This window comes from Tympanuchus pallidicinctus, unplaced genomic scaffold, assembly GCF_026119805.1.
Source record: "Tympanuchus pallidicinctus isolate F22 unplaced genomic scaffold, pur_lepc_1.0 scaffold22, whole genome shotgun sequence".
Lineage (NCBI taxonomy): Eukaryota > Metazoa > Chordata > Aves > Galliformes > Phasianidae > Tympanuchus > Tympanuchus pallidicinctus.
Genome location: NW_026294739.1, coordinates 6,160,805 through 6,180,459, shown reverse-complemented (window position 1 = coordinate 6,180,459; position 19,655 = coordinate 6,160,805). Strand labels below are relative to the sequence as shown.

Sequence of the window (19,655 nt, the reverse complement as noted above, 5' to 3'; positions counted from 1 at the left end):
TACTTTCCAAGCAACCTACAGAACTTAGAAGAAGTCAGTGAATCATATTTCTTGTCTTTATCCAGTACTAATGTGCACAATTGGTAAGAACAGATAACACCATGGACCAAGAGCTTCCATCTTTTTTAATCCAGCCAGCTCTCAAAAATCATAAAGGGAGATCACTTACATTTTCCAGGAGTTCATATTTCACTGCAGGAAGTCCACAAAAGCCTCAGCCTTTTAAATACCCCATCTCATTAACAACCAACCACAATGCCATTTAGTATGTGTAAGCACTGCTTTCCCCTCAGTGAGTAACCTTTAAAACATTGCAAGGGAAGTAACTTCAGGACAGAGATTACATGGTTTTCTCAAATCTTCACAGTCAAATGATGAGATGCTTTTGATCAAGTAAGCCACTGCTCCATTTCAAAAATGAAAGCTTAGCAAAAGCACAAATGAATGAGCAAAAACACCAAAAGGATAAGTTGCAAGAGAAAAATTAAGATGAGTAAGAAGAAAAACAAGCTATTTAAAGATGTGACCCATAGTCAATTCTGCAGTTTAAAAAGTTGCTCATGCTTTCCTAAAAGTGGGAAGGCTGAATGTAAAAGACTGCATTTTTGCCTATGACATTAAGTTTTGCCAATTGAGGCTCCACGTCTGCGCTCTAAACAAAGAAGGGAGGGCCATTGGGTCAGAATATTCCTCCAATAAAGATGCAAAAGGCAAATCTCCAACAAAGGGCAGTGAGCAATTACTGCATGAGGAATCCATCTGCAATTAATAGGCACTGCTGTATTAAAAGCTCTGATAAAAGTAGGAGGGATAATGCTAATGCATTCTGAATTGATTGTGAATTCTCAGAAAACTTCTCTCACATCACAGTGGTCAGCAAAAATTAGCAAAGGGCTTGTATACTAAAAGTGGCATGACAAAGCTGTCATTACCTTCTTAGCTTAAGACATTCAGGTTTTGTTTTGATCATATTATTCCTGTAAAACACTGAGGAGAAAAGTACAAAGGAAGGCAGCATGTAGCAAGGGGAATGAACTGCACCTGCAAAAGAAAATGCCTTCAGGGATGAGAATCACTTTCCACTGCCCAGCCAGCAAGAACAAAAAAGCTCACCAGGGAGAGAAGCAAAGAGCAGCAGAATCAAGCACGACAACCTCTGTATTTCCCAGTATGCCCAGAGGTGAGCAAAGACCAAAAATGTGTACAAAGCACTTCTCCCAGACAGTGTGGAACAGGCAGCAGCTGTGGGAACTGCATCCACACAGTGTTCCCTACAATACTGACATATCTAACTGTGAAAATCCCAAGCCCTTGAATCCAAACCCTGCACAGAGGGAACTATGCTCTTAGAAGAGGCAAGGGCTTATTTAAAACAGACTGAACTTACTTGAACCAAACCTGAATCACCAAGCCAAACTTCAAGAATCTAACAGCTGCAAATGGAAACAAAACTATCCCTCCTTACTATTTCTGCCAACACAATAAGGTGATTTTCAGAATTAAAAAAAAAAAAAAAAGAAAAACTTTTCACAGCTGTTAAAACACAGCTTAGGTCAATATACAAGTAACACATAAGAATATTATCTTTGGCTCTAATAGACAGACATCCTGACCCAAAGCGCATCTGCAGTTACCAATATGGCACCCCAACTCAGAATCCAAGAGCTATAATGAAGAACAGAGAATTGGACTGACAAGCTTTTCCTGAGTTGATTAGAGTGACACTCCTAGAACTACAAGCAACAAAAAAAGAATACATGGGGAAAAAATACTTTAATAAACCTACCTCTATAAGCAAATAATTGGCCTGAACGGAGCTCTGGAAGTCAACTGGCCTACTCAAAGCAGCACTAAATCAAGTCAGGTTATTCTGAGCACTGTCCAGACGAGTTCAGCTATAAATGGCTCAAAAGTTACACAAGTAGGCTAAAGCCTTCGGTCACTCAGAACAGTGGCAAGCAGATGTCTGTACGACTTGCTTATGGCTAAGCAATGATGATGAAAGATGCAAGTCCAACATCCCTTGCTGTCTCATATTTTACCTGAAATTGGTCCTCATCAAATTGAAATTAATATACAAATTTAAATAGAAATTGTCCTGTCTGAAAAATGATACAATTCACTTACAAAGGCAACTACTGGTTTATAGAAGGAAGAGACATTTTAGAAGTAGCTTAAGAGCAAAAAATACATTCTCTATATAGAAAAAATTAAAAAAAAAAAAAAAACCAGAAAGAATATGTCTTTAAGCAACAGAGAAAACCTGAGCTATTTATTCCGTGCACTCTCTCTCAAATTGTCTTTTGTCAAGTGCACTCTCTCTCAAATTGTCATTGTTGTCAAGTGCAACAATGCCATTAGAGTCCCACGCAACCTGTTTCCAAAAACCCTACCATATTCATAACAGACTACACTAACCAAGCTTACAGAACTGTAGAACAATAACGATATCAAAAGAGTTTGGAAGAAAAAATTTGTGAGTCACCACAAGAAAATTCCATGCAATCACCCTGTCCCTGCTTTCCCAGAAGTCTAGCACATCTCCATGTGAAAGTGTACACAGAAATGAGCTATGGGTATGGTTGCTTTAGAATATGTTACAGGAGTTCAAAGGCAATATAGCTTACAGCATTTACATTGGCACAATACTAATGTAGAAAAAAAACGAGTAGTCCAATTCACTAAAGAATAAATGCACACCTCTGGGAGTCTCTTGGACTAGAGATAATTCCACATTTTGTGCCTGAAAAATAGCAACAGACTGCAGAAGGGCCACTGTCTTAAAGAGTGCTTCAGGAAAAAAAAATGAAGGTCTATTTTACACTTTTATGGAATAAAACTATAGATTTGTTTCACGTGGCCACAGTGAATAAAATTTATGACCTTCCTCACATCATATTTTATCCCCATTTAGTTTTAAAGCCACAATCTAGTGATAAATCCAAGTACCTCTAGATAGCAGGGCTCCATTCAATGCAGAAAGATAAAGCTATCATCCATGCCCTTGGAAGAGATACAAGTCAAGCTTGTTTAAATAACATACGAGTAGAGATAACAAATCATTTGCTGGTGGTACCTATTTGTGTTTTATTTGCAATTAGTCCAAGAGTCCAACTTGATAGGAATGATTCAATGAAAGCACTGTACTTCAACAAAAATGGCTTAACAACTAGCAGCACTCCCACATCAAATATGTAGACAGAGAAATAAGACCAATACATTAATCAATGTGAAGACTAATAATAATAATTACTGCAAGTAATTAAGAACATTTTTATCCTATTCTGATGTTCATTTTCCTTTGCTGTTTTACCATTCAAACAAAATTCAAATGATTACATAAAAGAACATAACTATGAGACAGTCCCCAAGAAACTGGTTACCCTCTGGGTTAATTTAAAAAACAAAAAACCCTGCAAATTACAGTAATATAATTATTAAAAGATGTAATTCCACATTTTGGATACTTCAAAATTTTCCTGCAGGTATGAGAAGAATTATTTGAGTTGGGATTCAAGAGAAACGATAATGATTTTCTATCCTCATCTCCTTCCCTCTAGATTTAACTCATGACCATAGTTAGGACTTGCTAATGACTAACTAATGACCTGCAGTTCATTTTTGAGAGGTATTAGGCTTTATTTACAAAACCTCCAACCATATGTGTTCAAAGCTCACATTAAACTGTTTAAATATAGCTCAACTTACCATGATGGATGGAGCCAAAACATGTATTTAAAGAAGATTTATGAAGTTCTGCCAAGTAACTTCTACTGGTCAGATCCTGTCTTAAGCAACTTAACCCCATCTATTTTTAAAGCAGATATTTTAAAACAATTGCTCCATTTTTGTGGGAGAAATTAAGACTGGCCCATAATATCATTCTGAAGTATTTCACCATGTCTCCTCTGTCTTCAAGTGAGAATTTCTATAAAATGTAAACACGCATCCTGCTTCCAGGATGGTACATTATACCACCACTTTCAAAAAAATACAAAAACACACATCTTATTAAAATCTCCCATTAAAATATAAAAGCCATCTCTGACCAAAAAAACCTTTAAATTTACAATTAGCTTTCTTCATTCACCACTTGAAGTACACAGCCTTCAATACATTATTTGTGGGTTTGTTTTTCCCCTTAAATATAGATTAAATTAGTACATTGGAGGAGAAAAAAAAAAGAAAAGAAAACAAAGACTTCTCATTAGTGGAAAACCTACCAAGCTTATGATCTTGAAAGCAGAACTCAGGAGGGGAGATACTGCTCTCCTTTTAATTTAGCATCACATGACAAAAGCAAATTGTCAGCATCAGGAAAAGATTGCAAAGTTGGAGCTTTTTAAATCAATGTAAGAAAAAGCATGACAAGTTACATTCTTAAAATATGAAACATCATTAATTACTGTTGGTAAGGAAGTGGTAAGGAAAGGAAAGAGATTGTAATGAATTCACCTCTGATTATGTATCCTGTCTAGAAACTGTCAGAGGCTTCTTGGCCAACACCTTGGTAGGATTGCAGATGGTGCTCTCTCCAGTCCTCATAAAATATGAGCAGCCCACAGCACTCAAAATAAGTGAAAATAAGTGAAGAAAATAGGAGCTCAGTATTCCTGTATATGGCAGAATTTTATTTGACCCAGCAAGTCTATCCAGCACACTTTCAGTAAACATAACCAACTACCCCAAAGTCTGCCTTCTGCATCTCCGCTATCGTGGCATTCCAGACACAAGGCTGTGGTAAAACAGAGCTTTGCCAACTGGTAGATGTCAATTCACTGCAACTGTTGCTGGGATTAAATACTTTCAGCACTCAGACCTATCAGTTCTCTCAAAACATGTTTGGAGGAGAACTTTCAGTAATTCACGTTGTAAGTTAAGCTCTAATGGAGAGTATGCTCTATCTGCATAGTGTATGATTTACAGCTATGTTTAATTTGAAAGCAGCTCACCAAGCTCTTGTAGACTCTAAAACAATTTTGCTGGTTGTTCTGGGGTGCAAGTGAAAATGTAATTCTGGCTTGAAGACTCCAGTTTGGTTTCTAAGTTCTCCAAGCTCCAGGTGGTATCCATAATAATTCCATATGGTGACAGAAAAGTTTCGCCTTTGCTTTGGAGATGGCATTTGTTCCAAGTTTAGATAAATCTCTCCACAAGCTGAAGCTGGTAGAAGTTAAAATATTAGACTTCCTACTTATAGCTTATCCTAAGCTACTTGGTTCATGCTGGATTGTATTGCAGTTTTCATTTGTAAAAGTTTCTATATGGATTTTGATATTGGCACTAACCTTCGCAATGGCTGCTTTTTGTCAGGTGCTTTTTAAGGTACCCCTCAAACATTAATCTCCTGGATTCTCTCCTGCACAAGTGTTTTCTCTTAATTAAGTGGAAAATTAACTTGCTCTTTTGATGAAGACTCATCTTTCCATATACCGACCTCCTCTCTCCCTTCTAAATAAACCTCATTTTCGTGAATGATTCATTTCATACTCAAAGGAAGCTGAAACAGGAATTTGGAGCCACAGATTCGTCTACTACATGCAAATGAGTTGAAAGACCGTAAAATCAAGTGCTCTGAGTTTGTTTGTTTGTTTGTTTTTGCTGATGCTTTTCTTAAGAATGAAAGAAGGAAACTGTTCAATATGCACAAAACATAAAAAAAAAAAGATTGCTTTGGCTTTTTTTTTTTTTTTTTTTATAGCCACCAGCCAGGACATTACTCACTCTATGCAAAATTATACCTATATATACACACGTATATACCAGCAGAAGGACAATAGAGCTTTAAGCCAGTTTTACATTACAATCCTATCACTGAATGGTTTGAGTTGAAATGGATTTTTAGGATCATCTATTTCCAAGCCCCTTGTCATGGGTAAGAACACCCTGCAGCAGACCAGGTTGCCTAAAGTCAAGCCTGGCCTTGAACACCTCCAGGGATAGGCAACTACAACTTCCCTGGGCAGTCTGTTCCAATGTCTCACCAGCCTTTGAATAAAAACTTTCCTCCTATTTTAAATTTCTCCTCTTTTCATTTAAAGCCATTTCCCCCTTGTCCTGTCACTACCTGCCCATGTAAAAAGTCAATCTCATTCCTGTCCATAATCCTCTTTTAAGTACTGGAAGTTTATGACAAGGTCTCCTCGCCGCCTACTCTTCTCGAGGCTGAACAACTCCAGTTCCCTCAGTCTGACTTCATATGAAAAGTGCTCCAGCCCTCTGTTCAGACTCATGACTTTCTTGCAGTGAATGCCCTAGAATTGAATGCAGGACTGCAGGTGGAGTCTCAGAGAGGGGAGTAAAGGAGAAGAATTGCCTCTTCTGACCTACTAGCTACGCTTCATTTGATGCAGCCCATGATTCAAGACAGCAAGAACAACAATAAAGAACATTTACCCTATACTACAGGCATGTCTTCTTCCTTGCCTACCTTCTGTCAGCAAATTACATTGACATGTATTCTATACCTATAACACAACTTTATCTTGCAAGCAATATCGTTTATAAATTCAATGATAAGCAGTCATTTGGCACAATGCTCATTTGTCAACATAAACAAGCGTGCATTCAGGACCATCTTCCTACTAATCATCAGAAAACGAACACCTTCTGGATTGCCTGATAATTAATTGATCTGAAGCATAATATTATTTATTTTTCTTAAACAAATCAACCACTTATGAAGAGCTAATTCAGCAGTTACATTTTCCTAATGGGAGGGCATAAATAAGTTCCAACACTCAACACTTTCACAGCAGTTTTCTCAATCCTGTCTGGTCTGATGCAATGTAAAATACAGATTGCAGCAGTTCTTACTCATATGCATTTGATTTAATTCATGGGAGGATTAAATCATATTCAATTACTTAATTACACAACAAAACTAGGACTTTTTCTGAAATAATCTTATTTGAAATTATTCTAAATTGTATGGATTCCTATATAACAGGCTATTTTTATTCTTACACTTATTTCCCTATTATTGAAAAAAATTCAAAATATTTAAATACAAAAAGAATGCTTAAGCAACACGTAAGCACAGGCATTCTTAAAACACCCAGGGATCACCTTACTCAGAAAACACAAGGAAGATGCACTTACAGAATTGTAGACTGAGGCTCAAAAAGGCAAGTAAGGCTGCCAAAGCCAGCAAGAACAGAAACCGGTTTCGGAAAAGCATTATTATTCGTTCTGCTTTCTCTTCATGGTTTCATCTTCACGCGTCAGTGGTTTCTGCAAACAACAAAACATTGGTAAGTGTATTTCAGACACGGAAGTATCAGCTATACCTAGGAAAATTCACAGAGCCTTTAGATGATGTCAACTTGCTGCAAAAGTTAAAAGACAACATCAAAAAAGCCCCAAAACCAACAGTCTCCTGAAAACGCCCAAATAAGTAAAGTGCACAGAAATTGCTGAACTGATGCTTTGTTTTGATAGATGCCCATATAAGGAACAGCATGGGGGAGGCTGGGGCTCTCCCCTTCCTTCTCTTCTTAAGGGAAAAAAAAAAAAAAAAAAAAAAAAAAAAGCTGCTTTCATGTGTAAGAGATGAATCTTCCCAGCACTGACAGTGCATTGCAGGGAATCTTTAAGATTCTCAGATTCTTCGAATCAATTTCTGTTTACAACAGTGCATCCAAATATGTTGACAGAAAATAACAGCAGCATTTCTTATTGCCCTGGCATTTATTTGCTCATGGAAAGAGACTTCTCTTGCTTCTTTCCTGCCTTTGAGAATGAAATTACTTACATATAAAGCATGTAATTAATGCATTAATTAACACTGTATAATGTAATTAACATTCTTTCATCCACTTCCACTTATTTCATAAAGCAAGACGGATTAGTTACAAAATCACAGAATTCCTATTAGTTGTTCTGCATTCAAAAAACGAATCATCATACCAAGAAATTATACAAAGCTGTGATGGAAGGAAGGTAAAAGGATTAGTGAATACAGAATACTAGGAGAGAATGAAGCAGTTAAAACCGAACAGATGGAAGAACAGAAGGGGAGTCACAGGAAAAAGCAAAATTAGACTCAGATAGAAGAAGGTAAAGCACATTAAAAAGTCTCAGGAACAAAAGCTCTTGTGCACAGTGTACACTTATTAATACAGTCATTGTACATATAAAAGCTGCCACAAAAAAGGAAAGTTGACAAGACAGGAGAAAAGGTAATATCTCACACTTCCAAAATAGTTTAGAGCAGAAATTTAACTAGCTTCAAATCTCAGTTGCAAGGCCAGAAATTTTGAAGTATTTCATTTTAAACGCTCTAGTTAAGACATGATGAACAAGGCAGAACAATTTTTCATTTAAATATATTTGTACTGCTAAGTTGAAAGTCACTGTGTTTACAGGATCAGGAAAAGTTGCTATTGAATGACTTAAACGAGAGCCCATCAATACAGCCTGTCATCAACCGCCACTTGGTATCACAGAGCCAGAAATCAGGTGAGTGTACCTAACACCAAACCCAGAGTGGGGAGTACCATGAGAGGTACTGCCAGAGCAAAGCAGCACTTAGCAAACACCGAGTGAAGACAGTGCAATAAGCATTGTGAGCATTCACTGACAGGAGCATTTGGAAGCACATCATAAGAATATAATGTAATATAATAATAATATAAATTTAGCTTTATAATAATATAAAGCTAAAAACTTAACATAAGAGCTTCAGGAAAGAAGAAAAATGAAACAACCTTACCTCCCCATAAAATCTATTTTCCTATACAGACAAAGCACAAAACAAGCAGCAAAGCAGAACACATTCTGGGTCTTCGTAACATACTACCACACAACCAAACCAACCTTGTGCTGCAAGAGGCTGCAGCAGACTTGCTGCTAACATGACATTTAGAGAACACTGCTCTTTACCTGTTTACTCTGCACACAGGGCAGAGTGCAGGTCATGCCCCAGTCTCACCACGTCCACTCAGAAGCTCTCAGTACTCAAAGGTCACCAACTGGCAACGCTGCATTGCTGCTCAACAGGCATGGGCCTTGGCTCTTTTCCTCAGAGACAGGTAAGTAGTAATTGCTTTCAAAGGTGACCGTGCACCTTTGGTACTGCTGCGAACAGAGTTCATCATTTTAAATAGTACTAAGCACTCCGGCAACTGTTTCTGAGGTGTGCCAGAAAAATACTGATTCATGTTCATTTTCAGTCAAGAGAGAACACAAAACTGGATTAAGACGACCTACAAAGCCCAAAACTTATTTAGATAATGCTAATTACAAGGGTGATACGCACAAGCAGTTTAGATATTCTGAAGGATAGCTAATGTTAATAAAGCATTCTATATCTAAATAAAGATAATTAAAAGGCTACTTCAGAGCTGCCCTATGTGGTATAAGTACCTACTCACAGAAAATTTTTTTTCTTTAAAACTTATTCCACATCTAAACTTATCACCAGAGCAACTTACAGCATTTAGAGCCCCTCCAATTCTCACCTACTTTCACAAGACTATGCCAAACCTGTGCTAATGTAGGACATCGCATGCATACAAGTGTACACTCGCATACAAGTGTAAAAACAGTCTTGCAATTAAAGACCAGGCCTGGGAGTCAGAATATTACCCACACCTCTGCTAGGCTCATCACGTTATCTGTTTCAGGCCACTTCAACTGAAAAAGTTGACTAAAGAAATGCTGGGAGGGCAGCATGCTCATGAGCACGCACAGGAGGCTGCCAGGAGCCTGGGCTAAGCATGCAGCTCCCAGCAGAGCAGCTGCTGTAACTAACCTACTTTTTGTTCAGCACTGCCTGGGGGTTGCTATGTAGCACTCCACAAGCAGCCTTCTGCCCTTGCACCCTCCTCCTTATGTGCAAATTACAGAGATGCTGAGTTGAATAGTTGAGCTATTTCTTCGGAACATTTTAAGTCAGGCCTTGAAAATGTATTTGGATCAACGCTTTTAAAGATCATATGAAGGCTGACATGATGCTAAACCACCACAACTGAACTGCCATACCAATCTAATGAAACTGCTACATCCTCTATATTATCTGTAACCATGCAGAATGCAAACCTACTAGTTAGCATGAAGCATAAGCACATTATTACACTGAATCACCATGACAGCTTAAATGAGTTTACTTGATTAAAATAGCAATTCTCCATAAATAATCAATAGTACTCAAAGCCTGCTTTAGTAGAGTCACTTTATTATCTGATGTGGCACACCAAAATGACACAGACTGCTGAAATACAAGCAAAAGTACTCACAATGGGATGGCAAAAAAAAGAAAAAAAGCTTCAAAAAAGAAAGACAGCATTAAGCCTGAAGTTACCTGTATGCCAAAGACAACTTTATTTCCTTGCAAACTTATACTGCTTACAAAGGAGAATAGAAAGCCCATAGACGTTATGAAATTCATTTGGAATAACATTCATAGATACTTTTTGAAAAACCATCATGAAAGAACACAGGGATGTACTTATAACGTGATGTTTCTTCCATGCAGAAGACAATAAGCAACTTGATAATTTCTTATTGCAATTGCTTTTTCATGCAACTTTTATCTTTCCTCTACATCTGCAGGTTTATTTTCCAACAGAAGCTCTGTTTTGAATTTGCCTGATATGAAGGTGACAGCTCCCAATATGACTGTAATTAAGACTTCTGCCTTCACTTTCAAAACACTAATGAATGATGCTCCATCAGCTATTCCCCAGTCATTTGGCAGCAGCCTACCCAGCACTATATTTTCCACCTAGTAACTCCCAGAAGTCCAGCATCCAGGCATTTTCACACAGCTGAAGAACTTCATACTCTTAAACTAGAAGATGCAGAAAGCATCTCCATAAGCAAGTAGCACAAGCCAAACCTTTTCTTTGATATTTCAAAGGAAATGGCAGTGGGTTTCTTTATTTGAGTTTGTGTCCCTCCCATGGGGTGAAAAACAGTGGCTAGTATATCGTGGTTATGACCAAACCCACCACTGCTACAAGCATCTAAGGAAAAAATTAGAAAAGAGAGGAAACAGGATCACTCAGGAGAACCAGTGCTGAGGTCAGCACAACTTGCTTAGTTTTTCATGCTTGTAATTTTCACATGGAAGAAACCCTCACAAAATTCCTATAGTTGACTATAATTTCAGGAACTAAAACTGAGCATGCTGTTCCTGCACTGCTTATGTTCTATTTTGCACAGAATCAAAAAGCAACAAATGTAGCACCTGCAAAATTGCTAATCATAATTCTTTATTTTCCTGTCAGGAAAAAAACATTCAGTTTTTAAAAGCATTAATGAGAAATACATCTCACATGGAGAGAACTAAAACCTACACAGTAACATTATGTAGGTTAGTCCACCCTCCATGACTTAAGCTGGAAGTTAGCTACCATGGAAAACACAGAAATTGGCAGAAAGCACACACGCAGGTCAGCAGCTTGTTGAGCCTTAACAGAATAGAAGAGATAAGAAAAGACATGATTAAAAAAACCTTAGTATGTATCAAACCACAACAGAAATAAGTTAGTATCTGCTAGGGCAGAATTACATATTAATATGTAAAACATAACAGCTAGCTATAAAATGTTCTAGAAATTTTATTCTCAAGTTACATAGCATTTCACTAGCAAGCATCTGATTAAAAAAAAAAAAAACAAAACCACAAACAGCCATTTCAGTCACTCAGGTTTAACCTACTTTGGCATTTAGAATATTTAAATATCTACATCTAAATTTCTCTTTTCTCCTATTCCAAGTATCTTCCTCACCTTCTCAGTTCTAAATCCTCAGGCTGGCACAGCTGGTCTTCTTGAGACATGCAAAAGCTATTGAAAACAGCATAGCAGCACTGTCCAGTCTGTCTAAGCTGCCAACACAAACTCTTACTCCTCCTTAAAGCTAAGAGATCAAATAGGCCTCTTACTCAAATAAGTCTGGTCCTTCTATACAGCACTCGTTATTTTCAGTGTGCAGTACATTTACATAAGTTTCAAAGCCTCCTCGTTGCCACGGAGAACCCGTGGCAATCTTCAGACACAGGTGGTCCACTGACAAACTCCATCAGTGCAAGCATCTTAAAACTCAGCTGGAAGAGATTTAGAAACAATAGAGCACAGTAGCAAACATCTTAAACTAAGAAGTGGGTGATCTCCAAATCTCCCCAAGGAATGGAGATTTTAAGTTTCTAAAACCCTAGGTGTGATAAACCACTTCCACTGCTCAGCTTCAAAGGTTGAAAGATAGAAGAAGGCTGAGACTGCCACAAGGACTACGCTTAATGAACCTGAAAATACTGTTTTGAAGGCCTCCTTCTCACTACTGACTATTGAAGGAAAAGCTCGAGGGGTGGGAAGAGAGATAGGAATTACATTCTTTTAAGGGGGAAAAAGTATTCTGTTTGAAAACACACATAGCAATCTTCATGCAGAGTTGTTTAGAAAAATAATTACTGGGCTACAACCTGGTTGGTTTTTTTAACCATTAAAAAGTGAGGAAGGTAAGAAGGGAGGATGCAAGATTAAGTAGTCTAAAGACAATCTATCTATCATCACCATAAGAAAACATCCCAGGAAGCCTCAAGCTGACCCAAGTCAAAAAAAGAAACTGTAGGCTAAGGAAGCAATATTTTAAGATGGGATTACTGTGCTCCACACGGCCGTTCCTACATGAGTTTAACGTTTGTCACTCTACAATCATACCAAAGCATTTCCTCAGAAGTTTCTCCCTCAGGGTTTTCTGTTTCAGGGTCAACCCATTTGTACAGCTGGGGCTTAGAGCAAGTTATTAACCATAATGGATGAATTCTCTGTTCCTTTCAGTTAGGGCTGGAGGATGGAAGCAGCAGACTGGGGAGTGGGATGTAGAGAACAAGACAGGCAAGAAATTTATATATATATATATTTTTTTTTTTTTTTAAGAAAAGTTCTGAAGAGCTGCAAGTCAAATATCATTTCTAAGTCCAGCATATTCTTCTCAAAATAATAATAATAATAATCAATTTTAGGTTAGACTCTTGCCTTTCATCCCTCCTCACCCCCCCCCACCCAGATTGCTTTCCCTTTTAACAATTTAACAGGAACAGCTTGCTGCCTTCACGCCCAGTCTGTAGCAGCACACTGATGGCAGGAACTTTTCCTCCTATCAGCTTTGCTATGTTATTTATACAGAACATCAATGGTTCCCATCACCCATGACAAACAGATGACATGCCCCTGCTGGGAGGAATGCACAGGAGTCCAAATTAGGTCTGACAGTAAATAAAGGAGAAAAACAGGATTGCACAGAAAAACAGTTATGGAATGTTTAATGTAACCAGCCCATGTCCCAGTTTGTGCAGAAGTCTCACACTTCTTAATAGGTTTTAGGTTATCTTAAGTCTGTCAGCATCTGTATATTCAAAAAACAAATACCCACCATACTCCATATGTACAATGTGTCCCTATACCAAAGGTATATATAACGTATTTCTTACAGCATTTCTCTTCCCTTGGTTATTCCTAAAAAAGATTTCCAGCAAAGCTGGCAACAGATCTAACAAGATTAGAGATTACTTAATAAACATTCTGCTAGCCATAAGAGTTTAAGTTACTACTTATGGTGCTGTCTGCAAGCACCAAATACGATCCACGCTATTGTTGGTTACATCCAACACAGGATCCATAGGTTTGCATACACAGAATGAATCAAAAGAAAAAGTAGTGGTGACAGATACAGTGACACACGACTCATCTAGGTCATCTTGCTGGGCTTGCTGCTAAGCCATCACACTGACACGGAAGACTTCAAAACAAAGTGACAAAAAGACACTGAAGATTTCTACCATGTGTTTCCTGCTTCACAGTTTACAAGACCAAGCACCAAAGCCAAACAACATCCTCATTACAGCCCTTCTTACAATTCAGTTACATTGCCGGTTTTGCGTTGTGATTTTTGTTTGGTTAGTTGGTTTTGTTTGTTTTCTTTTTTTCTTTTTTCTTTTTTTAATGACTGCACCATCAATTCCTATTAACATGAAAGCAAAACCTTCACACAGCCTTGGGTTTTAGAACCTATGCACATGAATAGAAACAAAAATCTAAACTAAATAAAGCATATTATTTAGGTTTGTTTTTTTTTTAAATTATGAACACAAAAGTTTGTTACATTCCTGTTAAGTAAAAGATAGTAAAAAGCCCACCAAATAACATCACTGAAAGCTCACTAATGGCGTATCCTGCCATAGCAAATAAAAAAAACATCCTGGAAAACAAACGGTTTTCTATCCAGCTTTATAGAGAAACAGCACACAAGTACAAAACTTCACATTCTTCAAGTCACACTGGTCTTCCCTGCACCACTGTTTTGCAGACAGATTTTACACGCAAACGTATTTGCAGCAGATAGATTCTCTGCTACAGATGTAAGACTTTTTTATATAACATACTCCTTGCATTAAATCATGAGGACAAAAAGTCCTACTACTAACAGCATTAAAGCAAACACATGCTGATGCTGCCATGTGTATTTCTGTAACACTTCAAATAACAAGAGTTTCTCTCACCATTCCGTTCCCAAACTCACTCTCTCATCACCAGCTTATCAGGACCATCCATTCTTATGCCATGCCAGCTATTAACCTGTCCGTATGTATTAGAAATAATAGTTTTCTTAAAGCTCTCATTTCTAAGGAATCTACACATTTTATATTACTATAACGATGACAGAGAGATCACCTCATTCAACAGGAAAAAACACACTTACCTACCACATCTCAGAGAACAGCATCTGATATGAAAACAGATTTCAAATTTAAGATGCAAATTTGGAACTACATTTTGAATAGAAAATGATATAGCATAGTCTGCTTTCTTTCAAACATCAGAGAAGTTTCGCTATTGTGTTAAAAAAAGCTATCAAAATAATCACATGAAATTTGTCAAATTACAAAGCTTTAAGCAGTATTTAAGTAACTTATGAACGTAAACTGTTCCTCCTTAAAAAAAAAAAAAAAAAAAAAAAAAAAAAAAAAAACAGATGTTTGATTTGGGTGTGCTGTAAGTGTTGAAAAGATGGCAGCAATTCCTATGCTAGCTTAATATCACTTCTCTCACTTTCTCATTTCTTTTAGGAATTGTTAAAAGCTTCCTTGGTTTGGTTTTCAATTAGATTTCATTTGGCTTACATATTCTAATAGCAAGCATATGAAAGCAGGAAGTGTTTCAAGCAGGAGGTATCCTTCACTTCAATTTCCTTTGATCCATTTAAACTTAGGCAGATCCTTCCATCCAGGCAAAATTCTCTTTCAGTGCTCTGCTCTTTCTGGTTGCCAATACAACCAGCGCTATACAGCTTAACAGCTGCATATGTTACTCTGCTGAACTTTCAAACTGAAGAAATAACCAAATAGAAGTCAGTGAGAACTTACTTGGTCAGTATTGCCACTGTGAGGGCTCTGTGGAAACAAAAATTTAATAGCTAAGAAAACCTTTCATAAACCCAAGTCTTCTTCATCCACTTCATAAATATCACCATATTCCTAATTCTCTCCTTATCCAAAGACAGGACACACACTTCCACTTCGCTGAGCTGCAGAGAAAGTAAAAACAAAAACAAAGGAAGTGCTTGTGCTTCCTAAAAGGAAACTGAGCAATTCTATTTCAACGTTATTATAAAACTTGAAAGAAACCTTATGATTTGTGATGGCTCAGAGCCAGAACTGAATCCTAAATGGCAGCAAAACCATTCCAGAACATACTCAATTAGATAACTCTTTAAAAAGCACCAGAATTTACTTATTTTAAGCTTACAATTTTTAAAATTGCATACCATATGTTCGTAATTGTATAAGCAGAGATCTTAATCACACATAGACCATGGTCAAAGACGGATCAGATAACATCACAGCTCCAAAAAGCACGCAAAGGCAAAGCTGTCAGCATGCTTGAGTTGTTACACTTTTTTTTTTTTTTTTTTTTTAAGTTAAGATTTTCTAGTTAACAGCTTTAACTCTGGACAAATCTGCCCACTACAAGGCTCTCTTCTCTTCTGCAGGCACTTCAATATCAGCCTTTGAACATGTTCTGGACACAAATCCACCTCCCTCTGCTTCACTGAGGCTGTATGATGCTGAAAAACACTTTTCTCAGCCTTAACTTTTGAAGTAAATGTTGTGGGGATTCACTTAAAACTAATTGAAATCAGTCAGTGAGGTCAAGTTGAACAAACAGACCACGTCAGAGGTTTAGGCTGGAAAGCTCATAAGTGCAAGAAACAGATTTTCCCACACCAGGTCCAATTTATCCTCTCCAGCATTTGAGGATGTTAGTACAAAGGAAATCATTTTCCTCTACATACCTGCCCTTCCACTCAAGTTAGGTGGATCTGAGCTCCCAAGTCTATCCTTATTCTTTTAATTCCAGATGATCTTACACAGGATTGTTTGCGACCTGAGTTTGTTTCATGTTTCAGCTCATACCGAGGGAGGCAGCTTTGTCAGTTCTCCAGCAGCCTAACTCCAGAATGGGATTAGACAAATGCCATTAGTGGATAGACAGTATTTTCTGCTCCGCTTCATTTCCCACAGCACTTCATACAACCATTAGTTTGTCTGGCTGCTGAACATAGGAATGAGGAATAACACAGGGAGCATACTAGAAGCACTGCTATGCCCCTTTGCAAAAGCAATACCTGTTTTTCCCCTGATCATCATAGCAGCAGCACAAACTAACCTCCAGAAAGTGTTATCTTCAAATTAGAGACCTGCAAGCACAAAGTTGTAGGCAGGCTGATTATTTCTTTAAAAGAAAACAGGTTTAGGTCAAAGGTGCTAGCCTTAAACATGATGCCCCATCCAAAAGGCTCACTGCATTCATTTTTGTTGCTTAGCCCCAGCAAGGGCTTTTTTTTTTTCCAGAACATAATGGCCTTTCTGAAGCTCCCAGGGACGGTAACCAGAAGACTCAACAGACAGAAATGCAAGCCTTGTGTTCAGACTTCTAACTCATGAGCAATTTGTTAGCCAACACAACAGCCAGAGATGTGAACAAGATGAACAAAGCGTAACAAATACAGAAAAATGCAAAATATGGTATCAGCATTAACTTGTCCCTTTAGAACAATCTCTGACAACACAATATGTACGAATATTCACAGGGTCTCTTTTTTAATCATCTGAGAATACCAATTGAAGAGAACACAGCATAGTTGCTCCGTTGCATAAACAACCGAGGAACTCATCATAGTGGATGTGGAAACAACGTCATGGCATTTTGTTCTCTTCTCCACAATGGAAGACATGAATCATGCGACAGCTTTCTGGGGGAAATCGACTTCATTCTTGTTACATGGTAAGTTTAAGGGTGCTGTAAAAACTATAGATGAAACACCTGGCATACAGTTATTGAACACCACATCTGAACAGTACTTCTAATCAATATCTTTATCAAGTAGCACAAACAAATAAGCCTAATTATTTCAGCTTCCAAAAACCTGTTATGTTCATGAAACGCCAGCTAGTTTTTCAGTGCCCATCTTACATCCTTTTAAACAATATGAAGCAGCCTGTCAATCTTGCTCTAAATCATCAGAACTATTCAGTGATAATCACAGATTTATCATCCACCATTGCAGCTTTCCTAAATTTCACTACAGCTCTACACAAAGCAACAATGCTTTCTCTTTTTTTTTTTTTTTTTTTTTTTTGCTACTTAGGATTAATCATTACATGAATGACTCAGGCCCTGACTGGGCACAATAAAATGATGTCATCTCATTTAAAAATAAAATAAAATCAGAGAGCCAGTGGTTATAATAATACCCTTCCCCACTCTATTTCTTCTCCGAGTCAGAGAAAACATCTCACCCAGCTGCAATCAGTGCCCACCTAATACTTCTCAGAAAAACATGAGCATTCCTTTTGAATTCTGACTGAAGTAAAACCAAGGCCACAAAGCAAGCTACATGGTGAAAGCCCACATGCTCCTGCACAGACACAACAGCCACCCACCTTCTACCAGGAAGCGTTACCATCTACAATTTGTAAACTTTCTGCTCTGATTTATAAAGCCAAATGTTTGCTCAATGGAATTCCACTTCGACGTCACCAAAGAGCAGCCTCATTTTAACCAAATATGAAGCACAGTCTGTATCATATTTCTGGTATCTTTCTGGAAAGTTCCTACATCCTTCAGCCATCATCATCCAGCATGTAGTTTATGATCAACCGTTTTAATTTATATTTATACCTGTGTGATTTATACCATATATTGGCCTGCATTTATCACAGAAGGCATTCTGAAAAGCATTGCCAAAAAAAAGTGTATTTTACAGTACAGCACAGCCTGTGTATCTGTACTATAATATTTTAGTACAATTCCAGTATAATAACTTTGAATCTAAAAATCAGGCAAGTAGAAATCTTGCATGGAACTTACAATCAAAGTCTTCTCCCAGGCACTTCAGCATTTCTCCTCATTTTTCTATGCCATTTAAGCTTTTATTTCCAAATGCAGTTTCCCACCCAAACTAGAGTACTTTTAAATACAGCTTTAAACATGAATCAACACATCACTTATTTACTGATTCCACTTCTCACAGCAAGTCAAAACTAAAGGCTATGTTCAAACACTGTTCAAATCCCACCTTCTGCCTGAGCAGTTCAGGACCGACCTACACTGTTTGTTCAACATCTGAACTGCTGACATTCTCATTTGTTTAAAACAAATCCTTCCTCACCACTCAGGCTGTTGTCTGCCAGCATGTCTGGTACCACTCAAGTGCAAGTCTGTGCAGTTCAGCTTTCATGTTGCTCCCCGCCTCCCCGAACAAACTACGGTACCACCACCTCCTCTGTAGCACCCGCCATAAGCCAGAAATCTAACCATACCTAAATCACGAAGCGTATGCTAGTAGGTGGTTAGTAACACGTCACTCCTGTGCCTGCCTGATGTGTGCTTATAAGCAATGTGCATCTCACAGTGGTGGCTTTTTGTGTGCCAATTGCCAGTAGTTTTCTGTATTGTTACAATAAAAGCCTTGGAGATAGAAGGTATGCAACTAGCCTGAACATCAATCCAGTTAAAAGCCAGTCTTAGGAGTGCATGAATTCGCCGTCCATCTTCTGAGCAATAATATGCAGGTAAGATACAAACCTCTCATAAATTTAGAAAAGCCTTTTAGTAAGTTAAAAAAAAAAACAAAACAAAACAAAAAAAAAACTTGCAACTTCAGCAGGAAAAGCGCCCAGAAACATTCAAACAAAATCTGGTTTCAAAGGTCTCATATGATATTATAAACAGGAGGAAAGACCTACATAAGAAATCTCATAGGATGCTCAAAGTTTCTTTTGTCTAAGGAGGTTGTGAGGGAGGAGTAGGTAAGAACATAAAACCACTGGAGAATGCAAACTGCACAGAGGTCAGTCATTCTGTACATCTTGAAATACAGAGTTTTGTGTGTGCTTGTTCCAAGATGCCATTTTTTGAACTAAAAAAGCACAAAAGACAGAAGATCGCCTTTCTGAAAAGCAAGTTCACAATTACAATACTGAAACAATGTAACCAAGTGCCAGAAGACTGAACAGATTGTGACTGCTGCACAAACACACAGAGACTCATTTCGGCCCTTGTCAGATCTTTACACAAGAGCCAGCTATAAGGCTTCTTTATTTGTAGGACAGGGAGCTGCTTCGGCATATACTGACCCTTATAAAA

At 37.8% G+C, this 19,655-nt stretch overlaps 1 protein-coding gene across 7 annotated transcripts in view; it reads right to left on the bottom strand.

The window, feature by feature from the left end:
* Positions 1 to 19,655, bottom strand: part of PXYLP1 (2-phosphoxylose phosphatase 1) — an 858,650-nt gene that overhangs the window by 27,322 nt on the left and 811,673 nt on the right. Inside the window, exons 1-2 of one of the 7 annotated variants that reach the window (XM_052687065.1) lie at positions 15,371 to 15,516; positions 7,102 to 7,233 (exon numbers count right to left, since the gene is read on the bottom strand). The exons of 3 other annotated variants lie outside the window; for them this stretch is intronic. In XM_052687065.1, coding sequence (XP_052543025.1) covers positions 7,102 to 7,180 — 79 coding nt within the window. In that variant the 5' untranslated portion in view covers positions 7,181 to 7,233; positions 15,371 to 15,516. Of the gene's footprint in view, positions 1 to 4,455; positions 4,475 to 7,101; positions 7,234 to 8,713; positions 8,831 to 15,370; positions 15,517 to 19,655 lie in introns of those variants that run through there. 3 more of the 7 variants (XM_052687067.1, XM_052687066.1, XM_052687071.1) reach the window with 3 other exon arrangements.